Consider the following 26319-nt stretch of genomic DNA (forward strand, 5'->3'; position numbering starts at 1 on the left):
AAAGAGCTAGTGGTGTATTGCAAGTGATTCATAGTGACATCTGTGGTCCATTTGAAGCTGCTTCATTAGGGGGAAGCAAGTATTTCATCACATTTGTTGATGAATATAGCAGAATGATCTGGTTATACACTTTGAAGCTAAAGAGTGAAGCTTTAGAAGTGTTTAAGAAGTTTAAAGTCTTGATTGAAAAAGAAAGTGAGAAATCAATTAAGATTTTGAGAACAGATGGTGGTGGAGAGTATACCTCAAGTGAGTTTGAGAACTTCTGTACTAATCAAGGCATTACACATGAAGTTACTGCTCCATACACACCACAGCACAATGGACTAGCTGAAAGAAGAAACAGAACAGTGTTAGATATGGCAAGGAGCATGATTAAGCAGAAGAATTTGCCACACAAGTTCTGGGGTGAAGCAGTACTTACTGCAGCCTACATTCTGAACAAATGTCCTACTAAGAAACTGAAAGTTGTGCCAGAGGAAGCTTGGTGTGGGAGGAAGCCAAGTGTGAAACACCTCAAGGTTTTTGGCTCATTATGCTATAAGCATGTACCAGATGCTAGAAGAACCAAACTTGAGGATAAAAGTGAAATAATGATACTCATAGGATATCATCCAACTGGTGCCTACAAGCTATACAATCCAGTTACTCAGAAGGTTCACATTAGCAGGGATGTAATTGTGAATGAAGAAGAGAAATGGAAATGGGAGAAGGAACCAGTGTACAATAGTGAATTGCAGTCAACCTTCATTTATCCAAGTTCAAGTGATGAATCTGATGGAGGTGATGAAGGTGAACCTGCTGCTGAAACTATTCAGAATCAAGGTACAGATAATGATGGTAATATGAATTTATCAAGTGATGATGATGACAGAATTCATATGATTGCAAGGACTCAAAGAACCAAACGGGTACCAGCTAGATTGAATGATTGTGAAGTTACTCAAGACAATGTAGTGAATGATGAGGGTGATCTCATTCACTTTGCATTACTAGCTGATTCTGAACCATTGAACTACAGAGATGCTTTGAAAAGTAATGTGTGGAAGAAGGCAATGGAAGAAGAGCTGAGGTCAATTGAGAAAAACCAGACCTGGAAGCTAGTTGACTTGCCAGACAAGAAAAAGAAGATTGATGTGAAATGGGTGTTCAAAGTGAAATTGAACCCTGATGGCACAATTTCAAAGCACAAAGCAAGGTTAGTTGCTAGAGGATTCTTACAGAAACATGGAATTGACTACAATGAAGTGTTTGCACCAGTTGCTAGAATAGAGACTGTGAGGTTGGTTGTAGCATTGGCCTGTAAGAACAAATGGAGCCTGTACCATCTGGATGTGAAATCAGCATTTCTGAATGGTCCACTTGATGAGGAAGTGTATGTGTCACAGCCTCCAGGTTTTGAAATAAAAGGAAAAGAATCAATGGTGTATAAGCTGTATAAGGCACTATATGGCTTGAAACAGGCTCCTAGAGCATGGAACAAAAGGATTGATGACTTTCTGATTCAGATAGGGTTTAAAAAGTGTGCTGCTGAGTTTGGTGTATATGTACATTGCCCTAAAGATGAAGATATTGTCATAATCTGCTTATATGTTGATGATTTGCTCATAACTGGAAGTAGAATTGCAGAAATTGCAAAAGTGAAAGATAAGCTCAAAAGTGAATTTGAAATGTCTGATCTTGGTGAACTTTCATTCTTTCTAGGAATGGAATTTATGAGAAGAGAAGATGGTATAGTAATGCACCAGCAGAAGTACATTGGTGAATTGCTTGAAAAATTTGAAATGGAAAGCTGCAATCCATTGTCAAATCCATCAGAGACAAATACAAAAATTGATGAGTGCTCAGATGAAGAGAAGGTTGATCCAACTGTGTTCAGACAAATAGTTGGCTCATTGAGGTATGTGTGCAACAGTAGGCCTGATATATGCTATGCTGTGAGTGTTATCAGCAGATTTATGCATGATCCAAGGAAGTCACACATGATAGCTGCTAAGAGAATCCTCAGATACCTCAAAGGTACTTTGGAAATTGGCTTGCTATTCCCTATTGGTACAAACAGTGCATGGAGTACTTTGATAGGGTATTCTGATAGTGATTGGTGTGGAGACATAACTGATAGGAGGAGCACATCAGGGTATGTTTTCAAGTTCAATAATGCTGCAATCTCTTGGTGTACAAAGAAACAAGCTGTGACTGCTCTCTCATCTTGTGAAGCTGAGTATATAGCAGGCACCTTTGCAGCATGTCAAGCAATTTGGTTGAATTCAGTGATGATAGAAATCAAGTGTGAACCAGTGAAGCCTCTAATCCTAAGGATTGATAACAAGTCTGCTATAAGTCTTGCTAAAAATCCAATTTCACATGGCAGGAGCAAGCACATTGCTACCAGATTTCATTTCATTAGGGAACAAGTGACAAATGGAATGATTGAAGTGCAGTATTGTCCAACTGAAGTACAGCTTGCAGATGGTTTTACAAAGGCTGTGAAGCTTGACAGGTTTGAGTTTTTAAGGAGGAGCTTAGGACTGGTTGTTTGCAATTCAAGCATGAATTAAGGAGGAGTGTTAAGAAAGTGGTTAATTCATCTTGAAATTTGTTTTTTTAGGTGTTGTTAGAGTTAGTTACAACCAACTTGTTAGTTAAAGTTTGTTAGTAACTAACTAAGTAGTTAGGGAATTAGTTTAGGCCTAAGGGATGAGCTGGCTTGTTACATAAGCCACCCTATATAAAGTGCAACTAGTGCATTATATTGTAATTCAATTCAATTTTTTGGCCCATTAAGGAAGAATAAACTCTCTATTTCCCTAAGTCTTTCATGTTCAGTTGTTAATCAATTTCATCAAGAAACTTGTTCATCTTGTATATAGCAGTTTCTGCAAAACTGCTAGTGTGCCCAAGGTCAAGCCTGCATGCCTGCTGAGCTTGCCTGCAATCCATCCTCTGAAGCGCATCAGAGTCAGAGGCAACACAACCTCTGAACCGTGCATCCTCTGAACCAAGCAAACTCTTGCTTCTGCTGCGCCAACACAACTGATGTGCAGCTTGCTGATGGTTTTACTAAAGCAGTAAAACTTGGAGTTTTTAAGAAGGAACTTAGGCTTGGTTACTTGTACATCAGATATGAATTAAGGAGGAGTGTTGAGAATGTATAATTCATAACTGATAGTTTGTTACTTGTAGCTTAAGTAACACATATAAATACACTTATGTGTATCACTTGTAATATATTTTTACTTGGCCCATTAATGAATGAATAAAAATGTTACTTTTCTCTTAATTTCATCTTCTTCTTCCTCACAAAACCAAGAACACAGTTTCCTTTCATTTCATCACAGTTTTTGCAGAAACTGTGAACTGTGCTCATAGGCTTTCCTTGAGCCTATTGCACTGTGTGTGTGTGCTTGATGCTTTTGCTGCGCCAACAGAGATGTGGCCACTCTTGTGAAATTGTGAGCAACTTCATTTGTGGTAATAAACTCAACATGAGAGTTTGTAAAATAAAAGTACAAAATATGTTTACAATCTCATATAATATCATCAAATACAAATTCATCTATCCTATTGTTGTTTAAAATAGTTTATTAGAACAATTTTTTTAATATTGTTACACATTTATTTATTTATTACATAAAGCTTTGTTAGGACGCGAGAATTGAAAAATGGATATGATACCAAACATGCTATTAAATATGTCGACTTGTCAAGGAAGGCGGCTAAACTGAACTTTTTGATTTGTCGACCTTCTTTTTTAGATTGTAGGTTGTGGTGAATCGAAGTTGTTTTGACATGATCCATGAAGGTGGTATTTTAAGGGAAAGATTTAGTAGGTTAGATAATTTGTCTAGGAGAAACAATTAGGCTTGAATGTAATTTTAACCCCTCAAGTTTCATAAATGTGCAATTTTACCTTCTTAAATTATTATTTTTAGCAATTCTAGTCCTTCAAGTTTATTCCCTTTGTACAATTTCCACTCTTTCGGTTTTTTAATTCACCAATTTATTTCTCCAACTCTCATAGGCTATGTTTGGATTGGTAATATGTGGTGGAATGGAAAGGTAAATAATAGAATTCCATTGTTTGGATTTGCAAAATGTTAATGGAATGGAATGGAACTCAATGGAACCAACTTCATCATATACCACTCAATCCTCCAATTTTTCATTCCCCCCAATTTGGGGTACATCCAATGGAATGAAATTTCAGATTTTTTATATTACTTTTTTACCATTTTTTTATTTGTCTCTTCCTCTTCTCAAATACTCATATTTCACACATTCTTCACAAGACCCTCTACAATTTACTTCTTCCTCTGTGTTCTGACTGCTCATTTCTTCACATTTTCCCAACAAGGTACGCCATTTTTATTGGTCATTGTTTGCCTAGAAAATGAAAATAAATTGTTCTTGTTTTCTTACCCATATTTTTGATGCATTTTGTTTAATACCCATAGATTGTTCTTTCTATTGATCATTGTATGCCATTTTTATGGAGTTCCAATTGATAAGCGCAAGGCAATGTTACCTCTCATTGTGCCGAACAAACCTTAAAGAAGAGTATTACCATATGCAGTGAATCCAATGCTTGACTTATTTTGTTTAAGTACTGATTTTGTGTCCAAGTTGTGATTTGGTTGTTTATGGATTGTAAATTTGCTTTAAGACCAGGTTTTGGAATTTTCTCTGTCTTATGGATTGGCGTCCAAAAGCCATACTTTTGCTATTTAATTATGAATTCAAAAGACTTGATTATGAATTTGCTATTTGACTATTCTGAATAATGCTACTTGACTAATGCTCAGAGTGTATTTCAACTTAGAATTACTCTCACAGTTACACACATCAGGAAAATATCATAACAAAATCTAGCACTGAATACAAGTATGAAATGGAATTAGCTTTTGTATCTCAATTCAAGTTGGAACTAGCACTTATTACAAGTTTTTTAAACAATATGAGATGGAATTAATAGTACGAGAAACCCTTATTAGTAAGAAAGTAATTCAAATTGATATTCAATGTTGGTTTAGTTTGACTGAATTGGAATTATTGCTTATAGCTTATGTTTTAAAATAAGGATAAAATTGAAATAAAAATGTTATAATTTATTTTATTCCGTTCACTTCCCAAACAACGGAGTGGTAATTTTGTTCTATTCCATCATTGAATATCTAAACAATGGAACGGAATTTATGTTTCATTCTGTCCTGCTCCATTCCATTATGTTTCATTCCAGCTCATTCTGTTATGAACCATCAATCCAAACATAGCCATAAAGTTAAAGAAGGGGATTTTTAGAATTAGAAAGGGAATAAGGCTGAAGGACTAAAATTGCTAAAAAAAAAATATTTAAGAACTAAAATTGCACAATCACGATACGACGGTTCAAAATTGTATTTAAGCTAAAGAATTATTCTCATAAATCATAATTATGCTCCTTGCTTTAGCGTAGGGGATGTGACCGTACCGATTAATGTGTCTCTATAGAATCTACGGGTCCGAGCAGTATCTACATCCCTTAGATTAGAGAATTTACATCCATCCATCTATAGTCACTAGTGAAGCCCTGATACTCTAAAAATGGCGAAGTATTGTGTCCGATACATATTCGATACCGATACTTATCCGGTACTCTTCGATACACGTATCGGAGAAGTATCGGAAATTAATATTATTTTTAAAAAATATATATAACCGATACGTGTCAGATACTTCTTCGATACGCGTATAGTATCAGACAATTAATGTTTTTTGATGATGGAAACATAGGAAATGAGACTGATACAATTCGTGAGTATTGAATGTTAGAGTATGATGTTACCAACTATATTTTTTTTGGGTAGTACGTATTTTTTTTATAAGCAAATTGTTAGTATATTATACTGTTATGTTAGTTTTTCTCTTTGTCAGGACTTGAACCTTGGATCTCCAACTCTTTAACCCTTAACTCAACTTTTTTTCAAAAAAAACTCTTAACTCAACTAGTTTAACCAGTTGAGTTATTCATTTCACTCCCCTTTTTGGATAGTATTTAAATTAAGATATGTAATTGTCACTTATTTGCTCGATTTGAGTAATTTGAATGTTAATTTTTTGTCATTATTGATTTTAGTTATGTTTATATATTGTGCATATATATATATGGGGGCTGCTAACTTAGACCCAGTTGGGTCTAAGTTAGCAAGGTGCACCTTTTGAGTTGGACAAAAATACCCATTTTTTTAATTTTTGAAAGAATAGAGCAACAGGGGCATTTCTGTAATTTTCTGCAATTTTACACGCGCCCCCCACTTCTTTTTCCCCCCCCCAGGACACGTGTCACGCTATTAGTGGACAAAATCCACGCGCGTGCATCACACGCGCCGACAAGAGCGCGTGGTGTGAAGGATGGGAGGAGAGAGAAAGCCTTTTGAAAAGGTAAGGCCACGTGTCAGCATATGATTGGCTGCGTTAATTTTTTTTCATTTAATACTTTAAACTCGATTATTTCGTCGTAAATTAATTTTTTATTTTTTATTTTTTATACCAAAATTCATAATTTTTTTTTCTCTACAAATAGAGACTTGGTTCGTTTGATTTGGACACCGAAAAAAAAACGCAATTTTTCACTACTTTAAACTCGATTATTTCGTCGTAAATTAATTTTTTATTTTTTATTTTTTATACCAAAATTCATAATTTTTTTTTCTCTACAAATAGAGACTTGGTTCGTTTGATTTGGACACAGAAAAAAAAACCCAATTTTTCACTACCTTAATCTCATTTTTCACTACCTTACATCAACTCACTGAAACCATTCTACCAGAAAAATGGTTTCGGAGTACAAATCTCTGAAACCATTCTACAAGCTAAATGGTTTCAGAAGCAAATAACTAATAATCAACTTACTGAAACCATTTTACCAGCAAAATGGTTTCAGATTACAACTCTCTGAAACCATTCTACCAGATAAATGGTTTCAGAAGCAAACACAATTAATAAATTACTCACTGAAACCATTCTACCAGTAAAATGGTTTCAGAATACAACTATGTGCAACCATTCTACAAGCTAAATGGTTTCAGAAGCAAATAATTAATAATCAACTTACTGAAACCATTCTACCAGCAAAATGGTTTCAGATTACAACTCTCTGAAACCATTGTACCAGATAAATGGTTTCAGAAGCAAACACAATTAATAAATTACTCACTGAAACCATTCTACCAGTAAAATGGTTTCAGAATACAACTATGTGCAACCATTCTACAAGCTAAATGGTTTCAGAAGCAAATAACTAATAATCAACTTACTGAAACCATTCTACCAGCAAAATGGTTTCAGATTACAACTCTCTGAAACCATTGTACCAGATAAATGGTTTCAGAAGCAAACACAATTAATAAATTACTCACTGAAACCATTCTACCAGTAAAATGGTTTCAGAATACAACTATGTGCAACCATTCTACAAGCTAAATGGTTTCAGAAGCAAATAACTAATAATCAACTTACTGAAACCATTCTACCAGCAAAATGGTTTCAGATTACAACTCTCTGAAACCATTGTACCAGATAAATGGTTTCAGAAGCAAACACAATTAATAAATTACCCATTGAAACCATTCTACCAGTAAAATGGTTTCAGAATACAACTATGTGCAACCATTCTACCAATTAAATGGTTTCAGAAGCAAACATTAGTTTTTAATTACCGTTTTATCTCATTTAATTAACTAAAAATAGTTTCAGGTCTCCAAAAATTTCATAAAATATACCAAAAGTTCCAGAATATTATCTACTATTTTCCTGGTATAATGGTTTCAGTGAGTTGGTTGAGTTTACAACACACAAGTAACGTATTTAGTAAACAATAAAATGAGATTAAGGTAGTGAAAAATTGCGTTTTTTTTTTTGTGTCCAAATCAAACGAACCAAGTCTCTATTTGTAGGGAAATAAAATTATGAATTTTGGTATAAAAAATAAAAAATTAATTTACGACGATATAATCGAGTTTAAAGTAGTGAAAAATTGCGTTTTTTTTTCGGTGTCCAAATCAAACGAACCAAGTCTCTATTTGTAGAGAAAAAAAAGTTATGAATTTTGGTATAAAAAATAAAAAATAAAAAATTAATTTACGACGAAATAATCGAGTTTAAAGTATAAAATGGAAAAAATCACGCAGACCCATTCATATGCTGACACGTGGCTGCCTTTTCAAAAGCAAAATTTTCTCTCTCCAGCTTATAATCTAGTGTGGCGCAGACAGGATGATCTGATAGATCAGGATGATCTGGGCTGTCTGATTGATCAGACAGTCTTAATGAGATCACATCTTGGCTGTCTGATGGAAATCAACGGTCTGTAACCATGGTCCTTCCGTACGCGCGCGACACTGGATCCACGTCTATTAATTGTTTAAGAAGGTGGGGCGCGTGTTGTTATGTTTTTTTTTATGTAAAATTACAGAAATGCCCCTGTTGCTCTATTCTTTCAAAAATTAAAAGAATGGGTATTTTGGTCCAATTGAAAAGGTGCACCTTGCTAACTTAGACCAAACTAGGGTCTAAGTTAGAAAACCCCTATATATATATATATATATATATATATATATATATATATTTAAATAACGTATCCAGCCGTATGGGATCGAGAATTTTGAAAAAAAATTCATATCACCGTATAGGTGTCGGTATCGGTGTGGTATATCGGTATCGTGTCCCTGGAGCAGGCTTCATGGATAGTCACACTTCCAATTCATCATCCATCCGCATCACGTGTTGTTCTGTCTATAATAAACCCTTCCTTACTTGCCATCATAATTGCTTTCTTCGGCCAACCACCGTCCATGACTATCTTCTAGTTCTGTTCTACTACCAAGGTCAGTCACTACTTTCCTCTTTACTCTGTTCCCATCTTTTTCTTGGTTTATAGTACTAGTACTATACAAGCAAGCTACTCTCACTAATCACTCTTTATTCATTTACTTATTAATTAATCCAAACAATCCAACTCGAAACTTTTCATTTTCTTCTAATTTAGATTCTATAATAACTAATTTTCTCTGTTTGTTTTGATTTACTTACTACTTAGTATTTTGTTTCTGTTGTTCCTTTTTGCAATTTAGGGTAAACCATGAAAAGAAAAAAGTATTCAATTCCCTCTCCAAGGGTTAGCCAAAGATGCAATAAAGTTGTTGATGAAACAGAAAATCATGAACTTTGCCCTTACTTTGCTAATATTCCATCTCACCTTGTTGTGCAAATTTTGCTTCAACTTCCGATTAAGTCTCTTCTCATTTGTAAATGTGTCTGCAAAATGTGGAAAGCACTCATTTCAGAACCACATTTTGTTAAATTGCACTTTCACAAAACACCCGTTAGTCTCATGATTCGGACCAAAGACCATAGAGTGTCAAGAACCCTACACCTTCTTGAATGCGAGCCTGAGAAGTTTGAGATTGGAAGTGACAATCATGTCAAGCTTCAGCCTATATTCAAGCTTCCTCTTCGTGATGCCAAATCGTTAAGGGAGAAAATGATGAATAAACCCAAGCGCCCTGTTCGTGCTGTGAGATTAGTTTTGGAGAAAAACACTGACAAGAACAGTGATGGGGATAGTCAAATGCTTAATATTGATTCCAAACCATATTATGATAAGTTTGGCGTTGTGAATTCTTGCAATGGCTTGCTTTGTTTGTGTTGTCCATTTGAAGGAAACCCTTTAGTGATTAGCAATCCAGTCACTGGTGAGTTTATAAGACTTCCTAAATCTGCTAACGCTCCTAGTCGAGTACGTAAGCTAGAACCAGTTGGTTTTGGTTTTGGTTTCCAACCTAAAACTAATGAATATATGGTGATACAAATTTGGAATAAATATGTTAGACGTTCCTATACCCGGGTGTTGGAGCGTATGATATTTGAGATAAACACAGTTGGAACACTATCATGGAGAAATGTTGAAGTGGATCCTCAAGTTTCTAATTCGACGCTTAAGTATCCCACTTGTTTGAATGGCGTGATTCATTGGATCAGATTTGAGGGTCAAACTCAGAATAGGTCTATATTGTGTTTTTGTTTAGAAAGTGAGAGGTTGCAATCATTTCCTTCTCCTCCACATGTGTTTAGAAATCATCATACAGTTTCTCGTAATGAGCCTATCAGCATGGGAGAATCAAGGGGATTGCTTTACATTTGCGATAGATCTTCTTTCCATGATGTTACAATGTGGGTTATGAAAGAATATGGCATTGGAGAATCATGGACTAAGGTTTACAACATTGATACTTCGATCAGTGCTTTGGGCAGACCGGATCGGTGGCGTTGTGGTTTATGTTGGCCGCTAAAACACTTTGAAGATGGTGCTTCCTTGCTGTTATATCATTCCTGCAAGTGTCTTATCTACTTCGAACCTGAGAAATATGGATTCAAAGTTTTTCGAATTCATGGGACTGATTCAGAACAAGTTCAAATAATTCCACACACTCCAAGTCTAGTCTCATTAAAAGATGTTGTGAAAGGAGACAATATTGAGGTGCTGAATATCTACTCAATGTAAGAATTTAGCTTCTAATATTTTATTTTTTTTGAAAATTGAATTTGATGCTCCCTTAAAAATCATAATTAATTTTAATCATAAGACAAGTATTGAAAGAGGCCGGTTTATAAAGTGGTTGGTTGGTCATAAGCATTTACTTAGACCTTCAAGTCTCTGTATCAAAACTGGCATAAGGGTCATTATTTAATTAATCAAAGACAAGTATTGAAAGAGACATGTGTCATGTGTGAGAATAGAAGACATGTGTTGTTACAATATAGATCTTCTCTTCTTAAGGTTGTGATGTTTCCTCAATCAGTTGCTTATACAACTATTTGATTTATGGTATAGTTTTTGGATCTTCTCTTCTTTAGTTATTGAAATTATTCCCTAATATTGTTTTGATTTATACAGGTGTGCAAATGTTAAATTGCGCGAAGAAAATGAAGTTCTTTCCTTGTCTCAACAACTTGTTTGAGACTTGGTAAGTACACGTTCTTCATCATCTTATTGTAATTTGATTTATATATCTTCCTCAATTTGATGGTGAAGAATTCGGTGATGAACTTGTTTCTTAAGAAGAGTACGTCTGTTTTCACGTTGACGTGTATTCAGATTACTACAATTTTAGGCATGTTACGTAGACTTTCTTACTTAATATTGGTGTCATTTTGTATAGGTGCACAAATTTTAAAGTCTGTGAAGAAAATGAAGATCCTGAATGATGGCTTGACAAGTGCTCTCCTCCTCCTCCTCAGGTGGTGGGCCTTTTGATGAAGAGTACAACTCCAAAGTTATGATTTCGCTAGTTGTGATATTTGAAAAAATACATATCTCGTTTTATGATGCAAAATGATGTCTTTTTGTAATCTTTAATCCTAGATGTTCATTAGTCGTTATCTATGGTTTTACAAGACTGGCATGTTATCTTGTTGGCTTAGTTTATAATGTTAGACTTCATTTATACACTTCACATCCGGGAACCTAAGCAATGTGAGACTTCAAACAAACTCTGTCTCATTTAAGCCTATATGTCATTTTCATTCTGGATCCTTATCTGTGTAAATTATATTGAACCATCTTTTTAAGGAGTTTGGATGGAATTGATTAGATAAGGATAATTTAATGATTGTTCTAGAAAAAGCAAAATGATGAATTTGTGAGAGCAGGTCCAAATCCTAGACGACTTTCATCATGGGAACCGTTGTTGGACAACCTTCATAAAAGGTTGAACTGTTGGGGTAATACGTTTAGTAGTCATGGAGGAAGAATTGTGTGGCTTAATGCAGTTTTAAACTCCATTCCTATCTTCTTATTATCTTTTCTTAAGACGCCGATTCAAATATGATGGAAGAATGTGGTTCAAAAATATAATGGGCCGAGACTTTTTTTTCAAAAATAAAAATTGGTTAGACCCGACTACGTTTGAAAATGTAAACCTACTTTTGCAGTTCTGTTCTGTGTTGAAACCCTTATTCGCCAACAGTTTTATTATACAAGGTACTCTCACTGATCACTCTTTATTTATTTATTTATTTATTTATTTATTTATTTATCGATAATCACTTTGATTTACTCATTAATCCAAAGAATCCAACTCAAACCTTTTTATTTTCTTCTCATTTAGCTTCTATCATAACTTATTTTCTCTGTTTGTTTGTTTTGATTTACTACTTATTTTGTTTCTGTTGATCCTTTTTGCAATTTAGTGTAAACCATGAAAACAAAAAAGTATCCAATTCCCTCTGCAAGGGCTAGCCAAAGATGCAATAAACAAAAGGGAAAGTTGATGATGAGATGCAAAATCATCAACTTTGCCCTTACTTTGATAATATTCCATCTCACATCACTGCACAAATTTTGCTTCAACTTCCGATTAAGTCTCTTCTCATTTGTAAATGTGTCTGCAAAATCTGGAAAACACTCATTTCAGAACCACATTTTGCTAAATTGCACTTTCAGCGATCACCGAGTAGTTTCATGATTCGGACCAGTGACTCAACACGGGTGTCTAGAACCCTGCAACTTCTTGAGTGCGAGCCTGAAAAGTTTGAGATTGGAAGTGACAATCTTGTCAAGCTTTCTCCTATATTCAAGCTTCCTCTTCGTGATGCCAAATCTTTAAGGAATAGACCCAAGCGTCCTATTCGTGCTGTGAGATTAGTTTTGGAAAAAAAACAACAAGAATAGTGATGGGGATAGCCAAATGCTTAATATTGATGTCAAGCCATATGATGATAAGTTTGGTGTTGTGAATTCTTGCAATGGCTTGCTTTGTTTGTGTTTTCCAATTGAAGGAAACCCTTTAGTGATTTGCAATCCAGTCACTGGCGAGTTTATGAGACTTCCTAAAGCTACTAAAACTCCTAATCAACTACGTAATCTAGAACCAGTTGGTTTTGGTTTTAGTTTCCAACCTAAAACTAATGAATATATGGTGATACAAATTTGGAACAAATTTGTTAAACGTGGCTATCACCATGTGTTTGAGCGTATGATTCTTGACATAAACACACTTGGAACACCATCATGGAGAAATGTTGAAGTGGATCATCAAGTTTTTTATTCGAGGCTTAAGTATCCCACTTGTTTGAATGGCGTGATTCATTGGATCAGATTTGAGCGTCATGAAAGGTCTATATTGTGTTTTTGTTTAGAAAGTGAGAGGTTGCAATCATTTCCTTCTCCTCCTCCACAAGTGTTTAGAAATCATAATAGAATTTCTTGTAATCAGCATATCAGCATGGGAGAATCAAGGGGATTGCTTTACATTTGCGATACATCTTTTATACATGATGTTACAATGTGGGTTATGAATGAATATGGCATTGGAGAATCATGGACTCAGGTTTACAACATTGATACTACGATCAGTTCTTTGGGCACACCGGATCGGTGGAGTTATGGTTTATGTTGGCCGCTAAAACACTTTGAAGATGGTGCTTCCATATTGTTATATCATTCCTGCAATTGTCTTATCTACTATGAACCTGAGAAATATGGGTTCAAAGTTTTTCGAATTCATGATACGGGTTCAGAATTAGTTGAAGTAATTCCACACACTCCAAGTCTAATCTCATTAAAAGATGTTGTGGAAGGAGATAATATTGAGGTGCTGAATATCCACTCAATGTAAGAATTTAGCTTCCTAATAATTTATTTTTATTGAAATTTGAATTTGATGCTCCCTTAAAAATCATAGTAATGTCAGTTTTTGGATCTTCTTTAGTTATTAAGTAGTAAACGGTTTCTTGAAATTATACTGTCTAATTGTTTTAATTTATATAGGTGTGCAAATGTTAAATTGCGTGAAGAAAATGAAGTTCTTTCCTTGTCTCAACTTATGGTTACTTAATGTATCTTCCTCCTCAATTTGATGGTGAAGAATTCGGTGATCAGCCTGTTTATTAAGAAGAGTACGTCTGTTTTCGCATTGATGGGTATTCAGACCCTTGCTTACTATTTTAGGCATGTTACTTAGACTTTCTTTCGCAATATTGGTTATGATTAGATTTATTACTTTTAACAATTGAATTTTAATTGTTTTGGCATACTATTGAACCCTTCACTATCCTTTTGCCTTGTTCACTTTATAACTCAGGTTTGTTGGTTATGATTTCACATTTTCCTATTATTGTTTTATGGTTTGAACTATTTAGTTTAGTGCTTCAAGTGGGAGGTATGAAAATGAAAATGATTATTGCACCACCTTTTACATCTGTTTATTGATCTCCTTTTTATGATTTTCTTCATTTGTCATATCTTGTTTCTCTTTCTCAATGGCGGCATCTCGTTATTTGTTTTTGCTTCTGCAACAAACTGCAAATCCATTGCATGTAATGTTTGGTTTGTCTTGCTACTAAAAATTTATTTTGAATTTATTAAACTTAAATTTGGATAGATAATTTGTTGAACTAATTGTTGTGTTGAAACTATAACATATCACAGTGGCATTTGAAATTCAGTAGGATTTAAAGAAACTGAAGCAGATCATAAGGACTTCGATTAAGTAGTTAAAATTCTCATTGAACTTAACTATCTCAATGAGTCATAAACTGAAGTAGCTACTGTAATGTTGTAATGCTAGACAATAATTAATATCTGTACAAATTGTTGAACATTTTAATTCGATCAATCTTATTGTAAAGAGTGTTGTCAAATATCGGCAATGGCAGAGCCATGGCGGATTGTGGTGGTGGATTTTTCAACAACTGTGAAGCTTCAACTTGTTTGAGCTTTGGTTGTTGCAGAGTCATATCAGTGGGACAAAACTCTCTTAGCATAACAAGCCTAACCTCACTGTATACCTCCTCACATTTCTAATTCTTCATCCATTAAGCAGCATTTGATATCTAATCTAACAATTCGTATTCAAACTGCTACTTTTTTTTTTCTTTTTTTTGGCTTGAAACTACTACTTACTCCGTCAGTCTCAAATATAAGCAAAAACAGGTCAACAAAATGTATTTGGTCTAAATTTTATACAAAACCATAGTAAGATTATTTTGTGATACATTGCATTTGCTCGAAGAACTTATTTGCAATATGGTGGTACTGACTAACGCGCCTTAACAACTCTTGTTTACACAGCTTAACAGCGCATACAATAACTTCTCCAAGGTACTTTCACTAATCGCTCTTCGTTTGTTTTCTATATTTAATTGTTAGAAAGTTATTTGTCGACAAGTGCTAACTCAACTGATATAAAATGTCGAAATTGTTAGGCCGGACGTTATGACCGGGGTTCGAAACCCCGGTTTCCTCACTTATGTATGTGAGTTTATAATGATTTTCCCATTTCGATTATCTACCCAAAAAAATTGTTATATAAAGTTATTTTGTGAGTCGGTACAATTCAATTGGTAGATACATGATATTAATAATAAGCAGTGACCCGGACCGAGAACCATTAGACTATTATAGAACAAAAAACGGGTAAGCTTTTATTTGCTTCTTAGAGTCCGTTTATTTTATTTTTGGCAAAATTACTCTCGTAGTCCCTTAATTTAATTTCAGGTAACGATTTAGTCCTTTATATTTTTTTACGTTCTTTATGTTCCTTCATCCGTGTTTGTATATGATTTTTCAAGCTTCAAATTTATAATTTTCTTTCAGAGCATAACATATATTTATGATTGAAACAACACAAAGAAAGAAAACTATATGAATGTTCAACTCGGTTTCATGTTCAACTCATGTTTATATGAATGTATTAAAAAATAAATCACTTCACATTTAACTCGGTTTTAGCCAAAATCAATTTTACAAAATCAATTCACTCAAAATCATTTCTCACCGTAGAACCAAACATACACGTAGCCATGAAAAGAAGAAAGGATCCAATTACCTCTGCAAGGGATATGAAGAGAAGCAATGCAGCAAAAAGGAAACTAATAATTGCACTTTGAGCAAGCACCAATTTGTTTCATGATTCGGCCTGCTGATTATAGACGAGTGACAAGAACCCTGTACCTTGTTGAGTGTGAACCTGAAAAGTTTGAGATTGGAAGCAACAATCATGTCAAGTTGGAGCCTATGTTCAAGCTTCCTCTTCGTGATGCCGAATCATTTATGGAGAAAAATGACCAGAACAATAATGAGGGCAAAAAGATATTTAAGTTTGGTATTGTGAATTCTTACAATGGCTTGCTTTGTTTGTGTGATCCATCTTGTTGGATCTGCCTTTGAAATGATGGAAGGAAGCAGAAAATTGTTGTTTTCCCTGCCAGTAGCGCATGATGCGCCATTCATTGAGCATGAGGCGCAGCAGCAGCAGGGGCTACTGGCCTTGGCGCATGATGCGCCGTTTTCCAGCGCATGGTGCGCAAAACACAGTACAAATACTGTGTGTTGTTTTCTGCAGCTGCCAGGAAGAGAGCGAAAGTGGGTTTTGCAAGGTTTCTTCACCAACATCAATCTAGGGTCAAAAGGGGATCTTTTGGGGTATACTCTAGGGTTTGGATAATCATTGTAACACCGGGAAACACTTATTGATTGAAATCTCTTGGTCACGGGAAGAGATCTGGGAAAAGGGTAGAATTAGGGTTGAAGTCTAATTCTTGCAACTCTTGTATTGAATCTCGTTGTAATCAAGCTTTTCTATCGATAGTGGAACGGAGAGTCTCTCTCCCCCAGAGTAGGTCGGTTTTGACTGAACTGGGTAAACACTTGCTTCGTGTTCTTTACAGTTTTATCGCTTATCTTTTGTTCGTGATTATTATTGTTATTTCCACGTTTTGATCGCTTATTCAATTTGCTCCACACATCAAAGTTATTGGTGTGATATTAAAGAATTCACAACACATCTAATGGAAACCCTTTAGTGATTTGCAGCCCAATCACCAGGGAGTTCATAAAACTTCCTGATGCTAATATGGCTCCTTCCAGTACTCACACAATTCAGGTACAAATGAAAGCACATGCTGGTTTTGGTTTCCAACCTAAAACTAATGAATATAAAGTGATAAAAAATAGTGTGGACATATGTTGACCACGTCCATGAACGAGAGCTTGTGCGTCTGTTCCTTGAAATGCACACGCTTGGAACACCATCATGGAGAAATGTTGGATAGTAAGATTTCTATTTCAAAGCTTAAGTATCCGACTTGTGTGAATGGCGCACTTCATTGGATCAATATTGGTGGTTAGCAAATGTCAATATTGTGTTTCAAATTTGAAAGTGAGAGGTTGCAACCATTCTCTTCTCCTCCACATGTGTTAAGAAATTCTACAGTCCTAGGCAGAAAACTCACCATGGGAGAATTAAGAGGATTTTTTTACATATGTCAAAGATCTTCTTTTTGCGCTGTTACAATGTGGGTTATGAAGAAGTATGGTATTGGAGAATCATGAACTAAGGTTTACAACATTGATGTTTCGGCCAAGCCTACAAGTTTAATCAAAGTTTTTCGAATTGATGGGACTCAATCAAAATTAGTTGAAGTAATTTCACATATTCCTAGTTTAATCTCATTGAAGGATGTGGCGAAAGGAGACAATATTGAGGTCTTGAATATCTATTCAAGGTAAAGGATATAGCTTATAATATTTTATTAGTAGTAAATAGTTTCTCATGATAATTTCATCTCCTTCAAATTGTAGTTTTTTGCTAACATCACATAACCATAGTTCCTTAGTGAAAGAGTACTGCTGCAAACTTTAGTGAAGACTACAACTGTTAAGAAGTAATTTAATCTCCATACAGCATGCAGGGTTATGCTAAATCACAAGTTTTTGTAAACTAGGATTTTAGTCTAGGATTTTAGTTTACAGATTCATTCATTCATTAAATTATGCTAAATCACAATCGTTGCACTAACCCTAGTTTACAAACCATTCATCACAAAATATATATTCAATGAATGAATGAATGAATCTGTGCACAAGTTTTTGTCATTGATTATTTAGTGCACAGATTCATTCATTCATTGAATACTAGTCCCACACCCGTGCGATGCACGGGTGTTATGCGGTATTTTATATTATAATGTTGAAAAATCATTCGTATAAATTGAAACAATAAGTATTATGAAAATTATAATAATAACATCAATAAAAACAAAATAATAATAATAATAATAATAAAGTGATGTTCCTTAAAAAAATATAATAAAGTGATGTAAATATAAGATAGATATTAAAGATGTGTTTATACATTTCGAAAAGATTACAATGGATCCTATTGCATCTACCAAAATAAGTTGGTAATCCATAAATTGTCATGTCACTATGAAAACGGTTTATGGTCATACTCATACACTGTGGTTAGATTAGTGGTTGCACAACTATATAGGAATTATATATATCGATACTTATACATTTAAAAAACTTATTTATACATCAGATTTGAAGTTACTTTGGTATCTTCTTCATTAACATTGATTAGCAATATCTTTAACTCATTCTTCAAAATAACTATGGAAATGACAACATATAATTGACCATGGAAAACAATCGATGTTGAAACATAAGTTTTTATTTATATTATAAATCTTATTGGAGGATTCTGAGTTGGATAAACTACTTTATTATCTCTTACAAAAAAACTACTGTATTATCGAATTTGACATTTATATTAATTTGAAACTTATTGGAGCAAAAATAAATCAACTTAACTCATACTCAAATATCGAATATGATAAAAATCATACAGGACATAACAACCATTAGTAAACTTTATTTTATCTATTTTTTTTACTAACATTAGAAAGTAGTCCTGACAATCGACCAACTCCTTATATTTACAAAGATTGGACAAAAGATTATTAGCAAAAACATTAACCTTTTTGAAAAAAAAAACAATAAAATACAAAAAATAATAAAATGAACAAAAAAATGTAAATGAATAATAACCCAAAATAATAATAATAATAATAATAATAATAATAATAATAATTACAATTAGTACCCCACATTAAATGAATGTAAGTGGATGATATGGCTAAATGAAAAGTTTTCATTGGTTTGTGGATTAGGGTTTAGATAGACAATTCCACAACTATCTAGGATTTATATATATAGATTGAGTGTATATTAAAAAGTCATAAGTTTATAAATGTAGAATATGAAAAGTATAGAGATGAAATAATAAAATAATAATAAATAATAATAATAATAATAATAATAATAATAATAATAATAATAATAATAAGTAGAAATGATGTGGCATTGTAGAGTGGTTTATTTGGATTTAAATGGATGATGTGGCTAAATGAAACAATTTGATTGGTCTAGTGGATTAGGGTTAGGAGAACTATTTAGGAATTATATATATAGATATATTTTGTGATGAATGGTTTGTATAGAATGAGATATTATGTGTTAGAGTGAAATTCCCTTAGAATTGCAGTTTTGCAGAAGATGTTCTGTTATTTAATCATGTGTGCATGCGATCAAAGGTTGCAACGATTGTTTTTGTGAGACATGATACTTACTTGGCCACAAGTCTAAATGGACCGAATACAAAGATAAATTGATGTATTATGGTCTACATACATCGAATTTTTGATGTATCTAGAAAGTTATTAATGTCTTATAATTACTCCCTTTGGTCTATATATAATAAATTTTTTGTTTTTTATATTCATCGTAAAATTAATGAATCTAGACAATAATATAGTCTAGATTCATTATTGTCTAGATTCATTAATTTTACAATGAATCTAGACAATAATATAGTTTAGATTCATCAATTTTACAACGAATCTAATAAGTAAAGTATTTCTTATATATAGGATCGGAGTAAAGTATTTCTTATCTTATATATAGGATCGGAGGGAGTATTTTGTAGATTCATTGAACCTCCTGTCCAACATCCGTCTGCATCGCCTGTTGTTCTGTTAATTGCTTTCTACTGCCAATACCAAGGTCAGTGAGTAATTTCCACTTCTCTCTGTTCCGATTTTTTCTCGGTTTATACTATACAAGCAAGCTACTCTCACTAATCACTAGTATTTATTTATCAATAATCACTTTCTTGTGTTTTCATTTAGCTTCTTATGATAACTTATTTATCAATCCAACTCCAACCTTCTCATTTAGCTTCTTATGATAACTTATTTTCTCTGTGTTTGTTGTTTTGATTTACTATTTATTTTGTTTTTGTTGATCCTTTTTGCAATTTAGTGTATCCATGAAAAGAAAAAAGCTTTCAATTCCCTCTGCAAGGTTTAGCCAAAGATGCAATAAGGCAAAAGGGAAAGTTGTTGATGAGATGCAAAATCATGAACTTTGCCCTTACTTTGATAATATTCCATCTCACCTCACTGTTCAAATTTTGCTTCAACTTCCGATTAAGTCTCTTCTCATTTGTAAATGTGTCTGCAAAATCTGGAAAACACTCATTTCAGATCCACATTTTGCTAAATTGCACTTTCAGAAAACACCTGCTAGTCTCATGATTCGGACACTCGACCATAGACGAGTGTCAAGAACCCTATACCTTCTTGAATGTGAACCTGAAAAATATGAGATTGGAAGTGACAGGTGTTTGAAGCTTCAGCCTATATTCAAGCTTCCTCTTCGTGATGCCAAATCATTAAGGGAGAAAGTGATGAATAAACCCAAGCGTCCTGTTCGTGCTATGAGATTAGTTTTGGAGAAAAACACTGACAAGAACAATGATGGGGATAGTCAAATGCTTAATGTTGATGTCAAGCCACATTATGATAGTTTTGGTATTGTGAATTCTTGCAATGGCTTGTTTTGTTTGTGTTGCCCATTTGAAGGAAGCCCTTTAGTGATTTGCAATCCAGTCACTGGTGAATTTATGAGACTTCCTAAAGCTACTTACACCCCATCTGTCCCACAAATAGGGCAATTTGTGACTTCTAATCGATTAAGTAATCTAGAACCAGTTGGTTTTGGTTTTGGTTTCCAACCTAAAACTAATGAATATAAGGTGATACAAATTTGGAAGAAATTTGTTAGAAATAACAACCACCGGGTGTTTGAGCGTATGATTTTTGAGATAAACACACTTGGAATGCCATCATGGAGAAATGTTGAAGTGGATCCTCAAGTTTCTAATTCGAGGCTTGAGTATCCCACTTGTTTGAATGGTGTGATTCATTGGATCAGATTTGAGGGTCAGACTCAGAATAGGTCTATATTGTGTTTTTGTTTAGAAAGTGAGAGTTTGCAATCATTTCCTTCTCCTCCACATGTGTTTAATAATCATAATATAATTTCCCCTGATGAGTGTATCCGCATGGGAGAATCAAGGGGATTGCTTTACATTTGCGATGCATCTTTCGATTATGTTACAATGTGGGTTATGAATGAATATGGCATTGGAGAATCATGGACTAAGGTTTACAACATTGATACTTCAATCAGTTCTTTGGGCAGACCAGATCGGCATTATGGTTTATGTTGGCCGCTAAAACACTTTGAAGATGGTGCTTCCATATTGTTATATCATTCTCAAAATCGTCTTATCTACTACGAACCTGAGAAATATGGGTTCAAAGTTTTTCGAATTTGTGGGACTGATTCGATACTAGTTCAAATAATTCCACACACTCCAAGTCTAATCTCATTAAAAGATGCTGCGAAAGGAGACAATATTGAGGTGCTGAATATCTACTCAATGTAAGAATTTAGTTTCTAATATTTTATTTTTATTGAAAATTGCATTTGATGCTCCCTTAAAAATTCAACACTTCCTATTTTGGCGTCCTATATGGAGAATAGAAGATTTGTGCTGTTACAATATAGATCTTCTCTACTTAAGGTTGTGATGTTTCCTCATTCAATTGCTTTTACAACTATTTGATTTATGGTATTGTTTATATTTGGTATAATTTTATTCCTCTTCGTTATCTTATATCTACCTCCATTAATTACATCTTGGCTTTGATAGTTAATGGAAATAAATTCATGTCAACACAATTTTTAAATTTCCTTTTGAACCTTTTGTGTATCAGGATGAGGAGAAAATGAACAGTGTAATGTCAGTTTTTGGATCTTCTTTAGTTATTAAGTATTAAATAGTTTCTCTTTTAATATATATAGGTGTGCAAAAGTTAAATTGCGCGAAGAAAATGAAGTACTTTCCTTGTTTCAACAACTTGTTTGGAACGTGGGACGTAAACGTTCTTCATCATCTTATCGTATTCGGTGATCAACCTGTTTCTTAAGAAGAGTACGTCCATTTTCGCATTGATGGGTATTCAGACCCTTGCTTACTACAATTTTAGGCATGTTACTTAGACTTTCTTGTGTAATATTGGTGTTATTTTGTATAGGTGCAGAATTTTAAATTCCGTGAAGAAAATGAAGATCTTGAATGATGGCATGACAAGTACCCTCCTCCTCCTCCTCCTCAGGCGGTGAGCCTTTTGATGAAGAGTACAACTCCAAAGTTATGATTTCGCTAGTTGTGATATTTGAAAAAATACATATCTCGTTTTAGGATGCAAAATGATGTATTTTTGTAATCTTTAATCTTAGATGTTCATTAGTCGTTATCTATGGTCTTATAAGACTGACCTGTTATCAATAAAAAATTTAAGTCTTTTATTGATCTCCTTTTTATGATTTTCTTCATTTGTCATATTGTTTCTCTTTCTCAATGGCGTTTGCTTCTGCAGCAAACTACTGCAAATCCATTGCATTTCTTTAAAAAAAATTTACAATGGAGTCAATGAGGATCGAACATTTGAACGTAGGACCTTATGCATATTACTCAAACCCCTTACCACCGAACCAAACCTAGTGGCTTACGTGTAATGTTTGGTTTGTCTTGCTACTAGTAAAAATTTATTTTAAATTAATCAGTTCATAGCGGTTTGTGATCCGAGTCGGTGAGGACATGACGAGAGTTAGGTTAGGAATCAGGCTCGAAAGCGTGCTCAAGTAGACGATGGGAACGTTGGTGGTTGTTGTGATTCTTCCCCGTGCTGCCCCATTTCATGGAAGGGAGAAAGAAGTTGTGAAGAGGTTGAGACATCACTGCTCACTGGTGCAGGCGCGGTAGCATTTGAGTAACGATGAAGCAGTAGTAGGGAATCAGATTTGGTGCTGTTAAATTAGCGCACAGTAACACGCTGTTGTCATTTTAAACCGTCCGATTTGATTTTAATGGCTGAGATCGATTTGATTAGAAAAACCCAGTTTTTAATCTAAGCCGCCCGATATGAATTTAATGGACGAGATTAAAACTGCGTTAAACTGCGTGCTTTTTGGACTGTAGCAAATCCGGATCCGCAGTAGTAGCATCAGAGGTTGAAACCACATTTCACATTTACACGGTCTCAAAAAAATGTTTTACACTCACATCGAATTAGAATTTTTGTCACATCTAGTGTATTTTAAAAATGACAAAATTTAAGTGCTTTTTGTATGGCTTTTAACTTAATTACTCATGATTTTTTATGTTCAAAGTTTTGTTGTTTCAAAATCCTAAAAATATTGAATTTATGCATGTTGTTTGAAAGTACAACAAAGAGTATAATATAGTGACTCTTATGTAAGCCATTTTGTCCTGCATCTTAACAATATCACTATTGTCAATGTATAAGTGTATCGACTTTACGAGATTTAGGTGGAGGAGAGACTTTTTCATATTATAAAAGAGTTTGTTTGAGGTTGAACATGTTATCATATGTTAATTTTTTTTCCTGTGGATGATGATATAAGGGGGAAGACAAAGGTATAAATTAATGTGGTTAAATCCATTTATGATATTTTCGAGTTAGATTTCTTTTATTGTTAAACTTATTTACTTTAAAGACTCTCGTGTTAAGTACATGGATAGTTATAAAAGAGTTATATTCCCTTCAAGATTAATGGTTTTTTCATTATGATTACTGTTGAATAGGGTTCATATCCGTCTTAATTTGTTTCGGAGAAAATTTTATTGGGCACACATGAATTTTAAGTTGTATGTACTATTTTTGGAGGATTCAATGGGCTTCATATTACCAGTGTGTTAAGTCTAGAGGGGTTCGAGGATCATTACATTGGACATTGAACAACTATATAATTGAGTTGGACACCACATCTTAACCCAAAACTTTAAGGCATTAGGTTCATGGGTCCTCTTACTTATAAAGTGTTCAATGACCACTTTTTTATCCAATATAGGACTCAACTCACACTTAAAATACTCACTGTTTGGTGTGTTGGTGGTTAGGGTTTGTGGTAGTCATTGTAAGTTATGTCTTCCATCTCTTTTTAGTGTTGTCTCTTTGGGGGCTAGAGGTGATATATAGTCGTAAGGATTTTGACATTAATAGTGCTTTGAGCTATTTAGAATACGAGAAATGTACATGTATCTTTCGAGATTGAGAGTTTAGTGTCTCAATGATCATTATATTAAAGTTGTCTTGAAAATGGTGTTTGGATAAATTAAATGACGATCTCTGCCCAATCTATTGAAATTATGTGCTAATTAAGCCTATAGATCGCATGCATATTTCGTTTTGATGTTTTTTCAATTGCATGTATGAAGTTAATTTAAATGTTTTAATAAGAATGATAATCCATTTTAAATTTATAATAACATGGTATAGCTTATGGAAATAAATTTCATGCGGTTAAATAATGACTACACTTGAATTTTAATTTCAAATTATGATCAATAATTACATTTGTTAGTGTTAAATTAACATTACAATCTGATTTCAATCGAACTCTTTACGTGACTGCATCCATTTTCAACGCCCAACAATCCAAATACTATATAGCTCATTAGTTGAAGAGGGACATGGAGTAGATTGGTGAAAGGCCAGTCCAAATTAGATGTACTACATATATATATTGATTCATTAATAATGCACATAGTATGAGCTAAGAGAGGAGGAGAGGACAACATGGTGGTAATAATTATAGTATGTGGCATGGTAACTATTTTCGATGAAGCTAGCTAGGGTTCAAACTTCAAAATATATACTCTCCTATTCCTACTAGTGAACAGTCTTATTCCTGTGTGCTTTTTTAATTTCTCTCCTTTAACGGACCCGTTTCATGCCCTATTTATTTTTATGCAATTTCATTCATAGTCTGCACCATAAAATGCTCAGAGATACATAATAAATAATAAAGCTGTATCACTATATCTCTATGATTTCTATACATATGCATTAGCAATTTAGCATTACATACTACTACTATAGCATAAGAAGATAATAATACAGAGAAGAAATAAAAAGAAAATCAAAACTTAACGTACAAGTTGTCAGTTCCTTAAGACCATACCATACCACACTGACAAAGATGGCTTCACTGGTCCCCCACTTATATCTCTCTCTATCTACAGTACTTGTTTTCACTCTCTCACGCTCTATAATCATAAATAAGCAAATATTCAAGTGATTTTTATGTGAGATGAATTAGTGTTCAAGGAATTTGGATATTCAACAACATATATTGGTCTCAAATCAACGACAAAAATTATTTATGTATGATTTGATGAATATGTAATATGAGTCGACTGATTTTAAACTGATGGGATCGAGATCAATTAGTTCATGTAGATATTCTTTTCTTAATGCAAAGAATTGGGATTCAGGTGAACCTCCTGTTTTTCATTTTTTATTATTATAGTGTTTGGAACTACGCAACCTTCACTAAAATTGTGGGGAAATATCTCATTGGATCGGAGTTTGGACATAAGTCCGAAGATTCTAACGTGGATCCAAATAGTTTTTATAATTTGCTTTCACGATAGGAAGAATAATAACATGTTTGAGTATTATCAATTATAATTGATTTTGATTCTAAAATTGATTTTAACTTAAAGTTTCAATTGTAGTTTTGAATCCAAACATAATTTTTACGCTCAAATTTTTAATTAATTTCAATTTTACCTAAACATAAACCAAATACACCACATTCCCTATTATTATAAGAAAATAAAATAAAAATCACATTTTAAATTTATTGAGTAATTTATGTATCTTATTTATAATAAAAACTAAATGAAGTAATCAGCGTTCTTAGTTCAGTTGATTGAAATATTGCATTACATTACATACGTAATAGTTGAAGTTCAAACACTAAACACTCTATTTATTTACCTTAAACTTAATATTGATTTTAATATGAAGTAAACAACTTCACATTAAAACTCACTAACAAATTTTACAAACTCAATTCATTCAAAATTCATTTTTATCATGGAAAAAGCAAACACACATTATGATAAATATTAGGCTCATGTTAACATGTGCACCAAAGGCACATGTTAAGGTATCTAAAAATAGAAATATGCATTTAATAACATAAAAGAATTTAATGTTTAAAAAGTATAATGCACAAGTTACAAGAGAATATTACTATATTTGTATTCTTAACATGTG

At 33.6% G+C, this 26319-nt stretch overlaps 2 protein-coding genes and 2 pseudogenes across 4 annotated transcripts; all 4 read left to right on the forward strand.

Annotated features, from left to right (window-relative positions):
- The first annotated feature begins 8617 nt into the window (after positions 1-8617).
- LOC123907722 (F-box/kelch-repeat protein At3g06240-like) lies at positions 8618-11489 on the forward strand. 2 transcript variants are annotated; one of them, XM_045958093.1, is made up of 4 exons: positions 8618-8861; positions 9108-10533; positions 10931-11000; positions 11196-11489. In XM_045958093.1, exons 2-3 carry the CDS (start codon positions 9116-9118, stop codon positions 10992-10994), a joined length of 1482 nt encoding a protein of 493 aa, XP_045814049.1. In that variant the 5' UTR covers positions 8618-8861; positions 9108-9115; the 3' UTR covers positions 10995-11000; positions 11196-11489. The 2 variants fall into 2 exon arrangements, 1 of the variants encoding a protein (XP_045814049.1); XR_006809347.1 differs by having other exon boundaries at positions 8632-8861; positions 10931-11099.
- A 706-nt stretch (positions 11490-12195) lies between these two features.
- On the forward strand, positions 12196-14265 carry LOC123907724 (annotated as a pseudogene).
- Positions 14266-15919: 1654 nt separating this feature from the next.
- LOC123904212 lies at positions 15920-17545 on the forward strand (annotated as a pseudogene).
- A 2220-nt stretch (positions 17546-19765) lies between these two features.
- On the forward strand, positions 19766-22162 carry LOC123907721 (F-box/kelch-repeat protein At3g06240-like). Of its 2 annotated transcripts, XM_045958092.1 has the most exons (3): positions 19766-19882; positions 20141-21607; positions 22031-22162. In XM_045958092.1, the coding sequence occupies exons 2-3, from the start codon at positions 20148-20150 to the stop codon at positions 22137-22139; spliced, it is 1569 nt and encodes a 522-aa protein (XP_045814048.1). In that variant the 5' UTR covers positions 19766-19882; positions 20141-20147; the 3' UTR covers positions 22140-22162. The 2 variants fall into 2 exon arrangements, with proteins under 2 accessions (XP_045814048.1, XP_045814047.1); XM_045958091.1 differs by having other exon boundaries at positions 19768-21607.
- Positions 22163-26319: the final 4157 nt, after the last annotated feature.

This window comes from Trifolium pratense, linkage group LG2 (genome assembly GCF_020283565.1).
Source record: "Trifolium pratense cultivar HEN17-A07 linkage group LG2, ARS_RC_1.1, whole genome shotgun sequence".
NCBI lineage: Eukaryota > Viridiplantae > Streptophyta > Magnoliopsida > Fabales > Fabaceae > Trifolium > Trifolium pratense.

Coding starts and splice junctions, on each gene's coding strand:
- LOC123907722 (XM_045958093.1), top strand. CDS start 9,116: ATGAAAAGAAAAAAGTATTCAATTCCCTCTCCAAGGGTTAGCCAAAGA. Junction 10,534..10,930: donor GTGCTGAATATCTACTCAAT/GTAAGAATTTAG, acceptor TGATTTATACAG/GTGTGCAAATGTTAAATTGC.
- LOC123907721 (XM_045958092.1), top strand. CDS start 20,148: ATGAAAAGAAAAAAGCTTTCAATTCCCTCTGCAAGGTTTAGCCAAAGA. Junction 21,608..22,030: donor GTGCTGAATATCTACTCAAT/GTAAGAATTTAG, acceptor TAATATATATAG/GTGTGCAAAAGTTAAATTGC.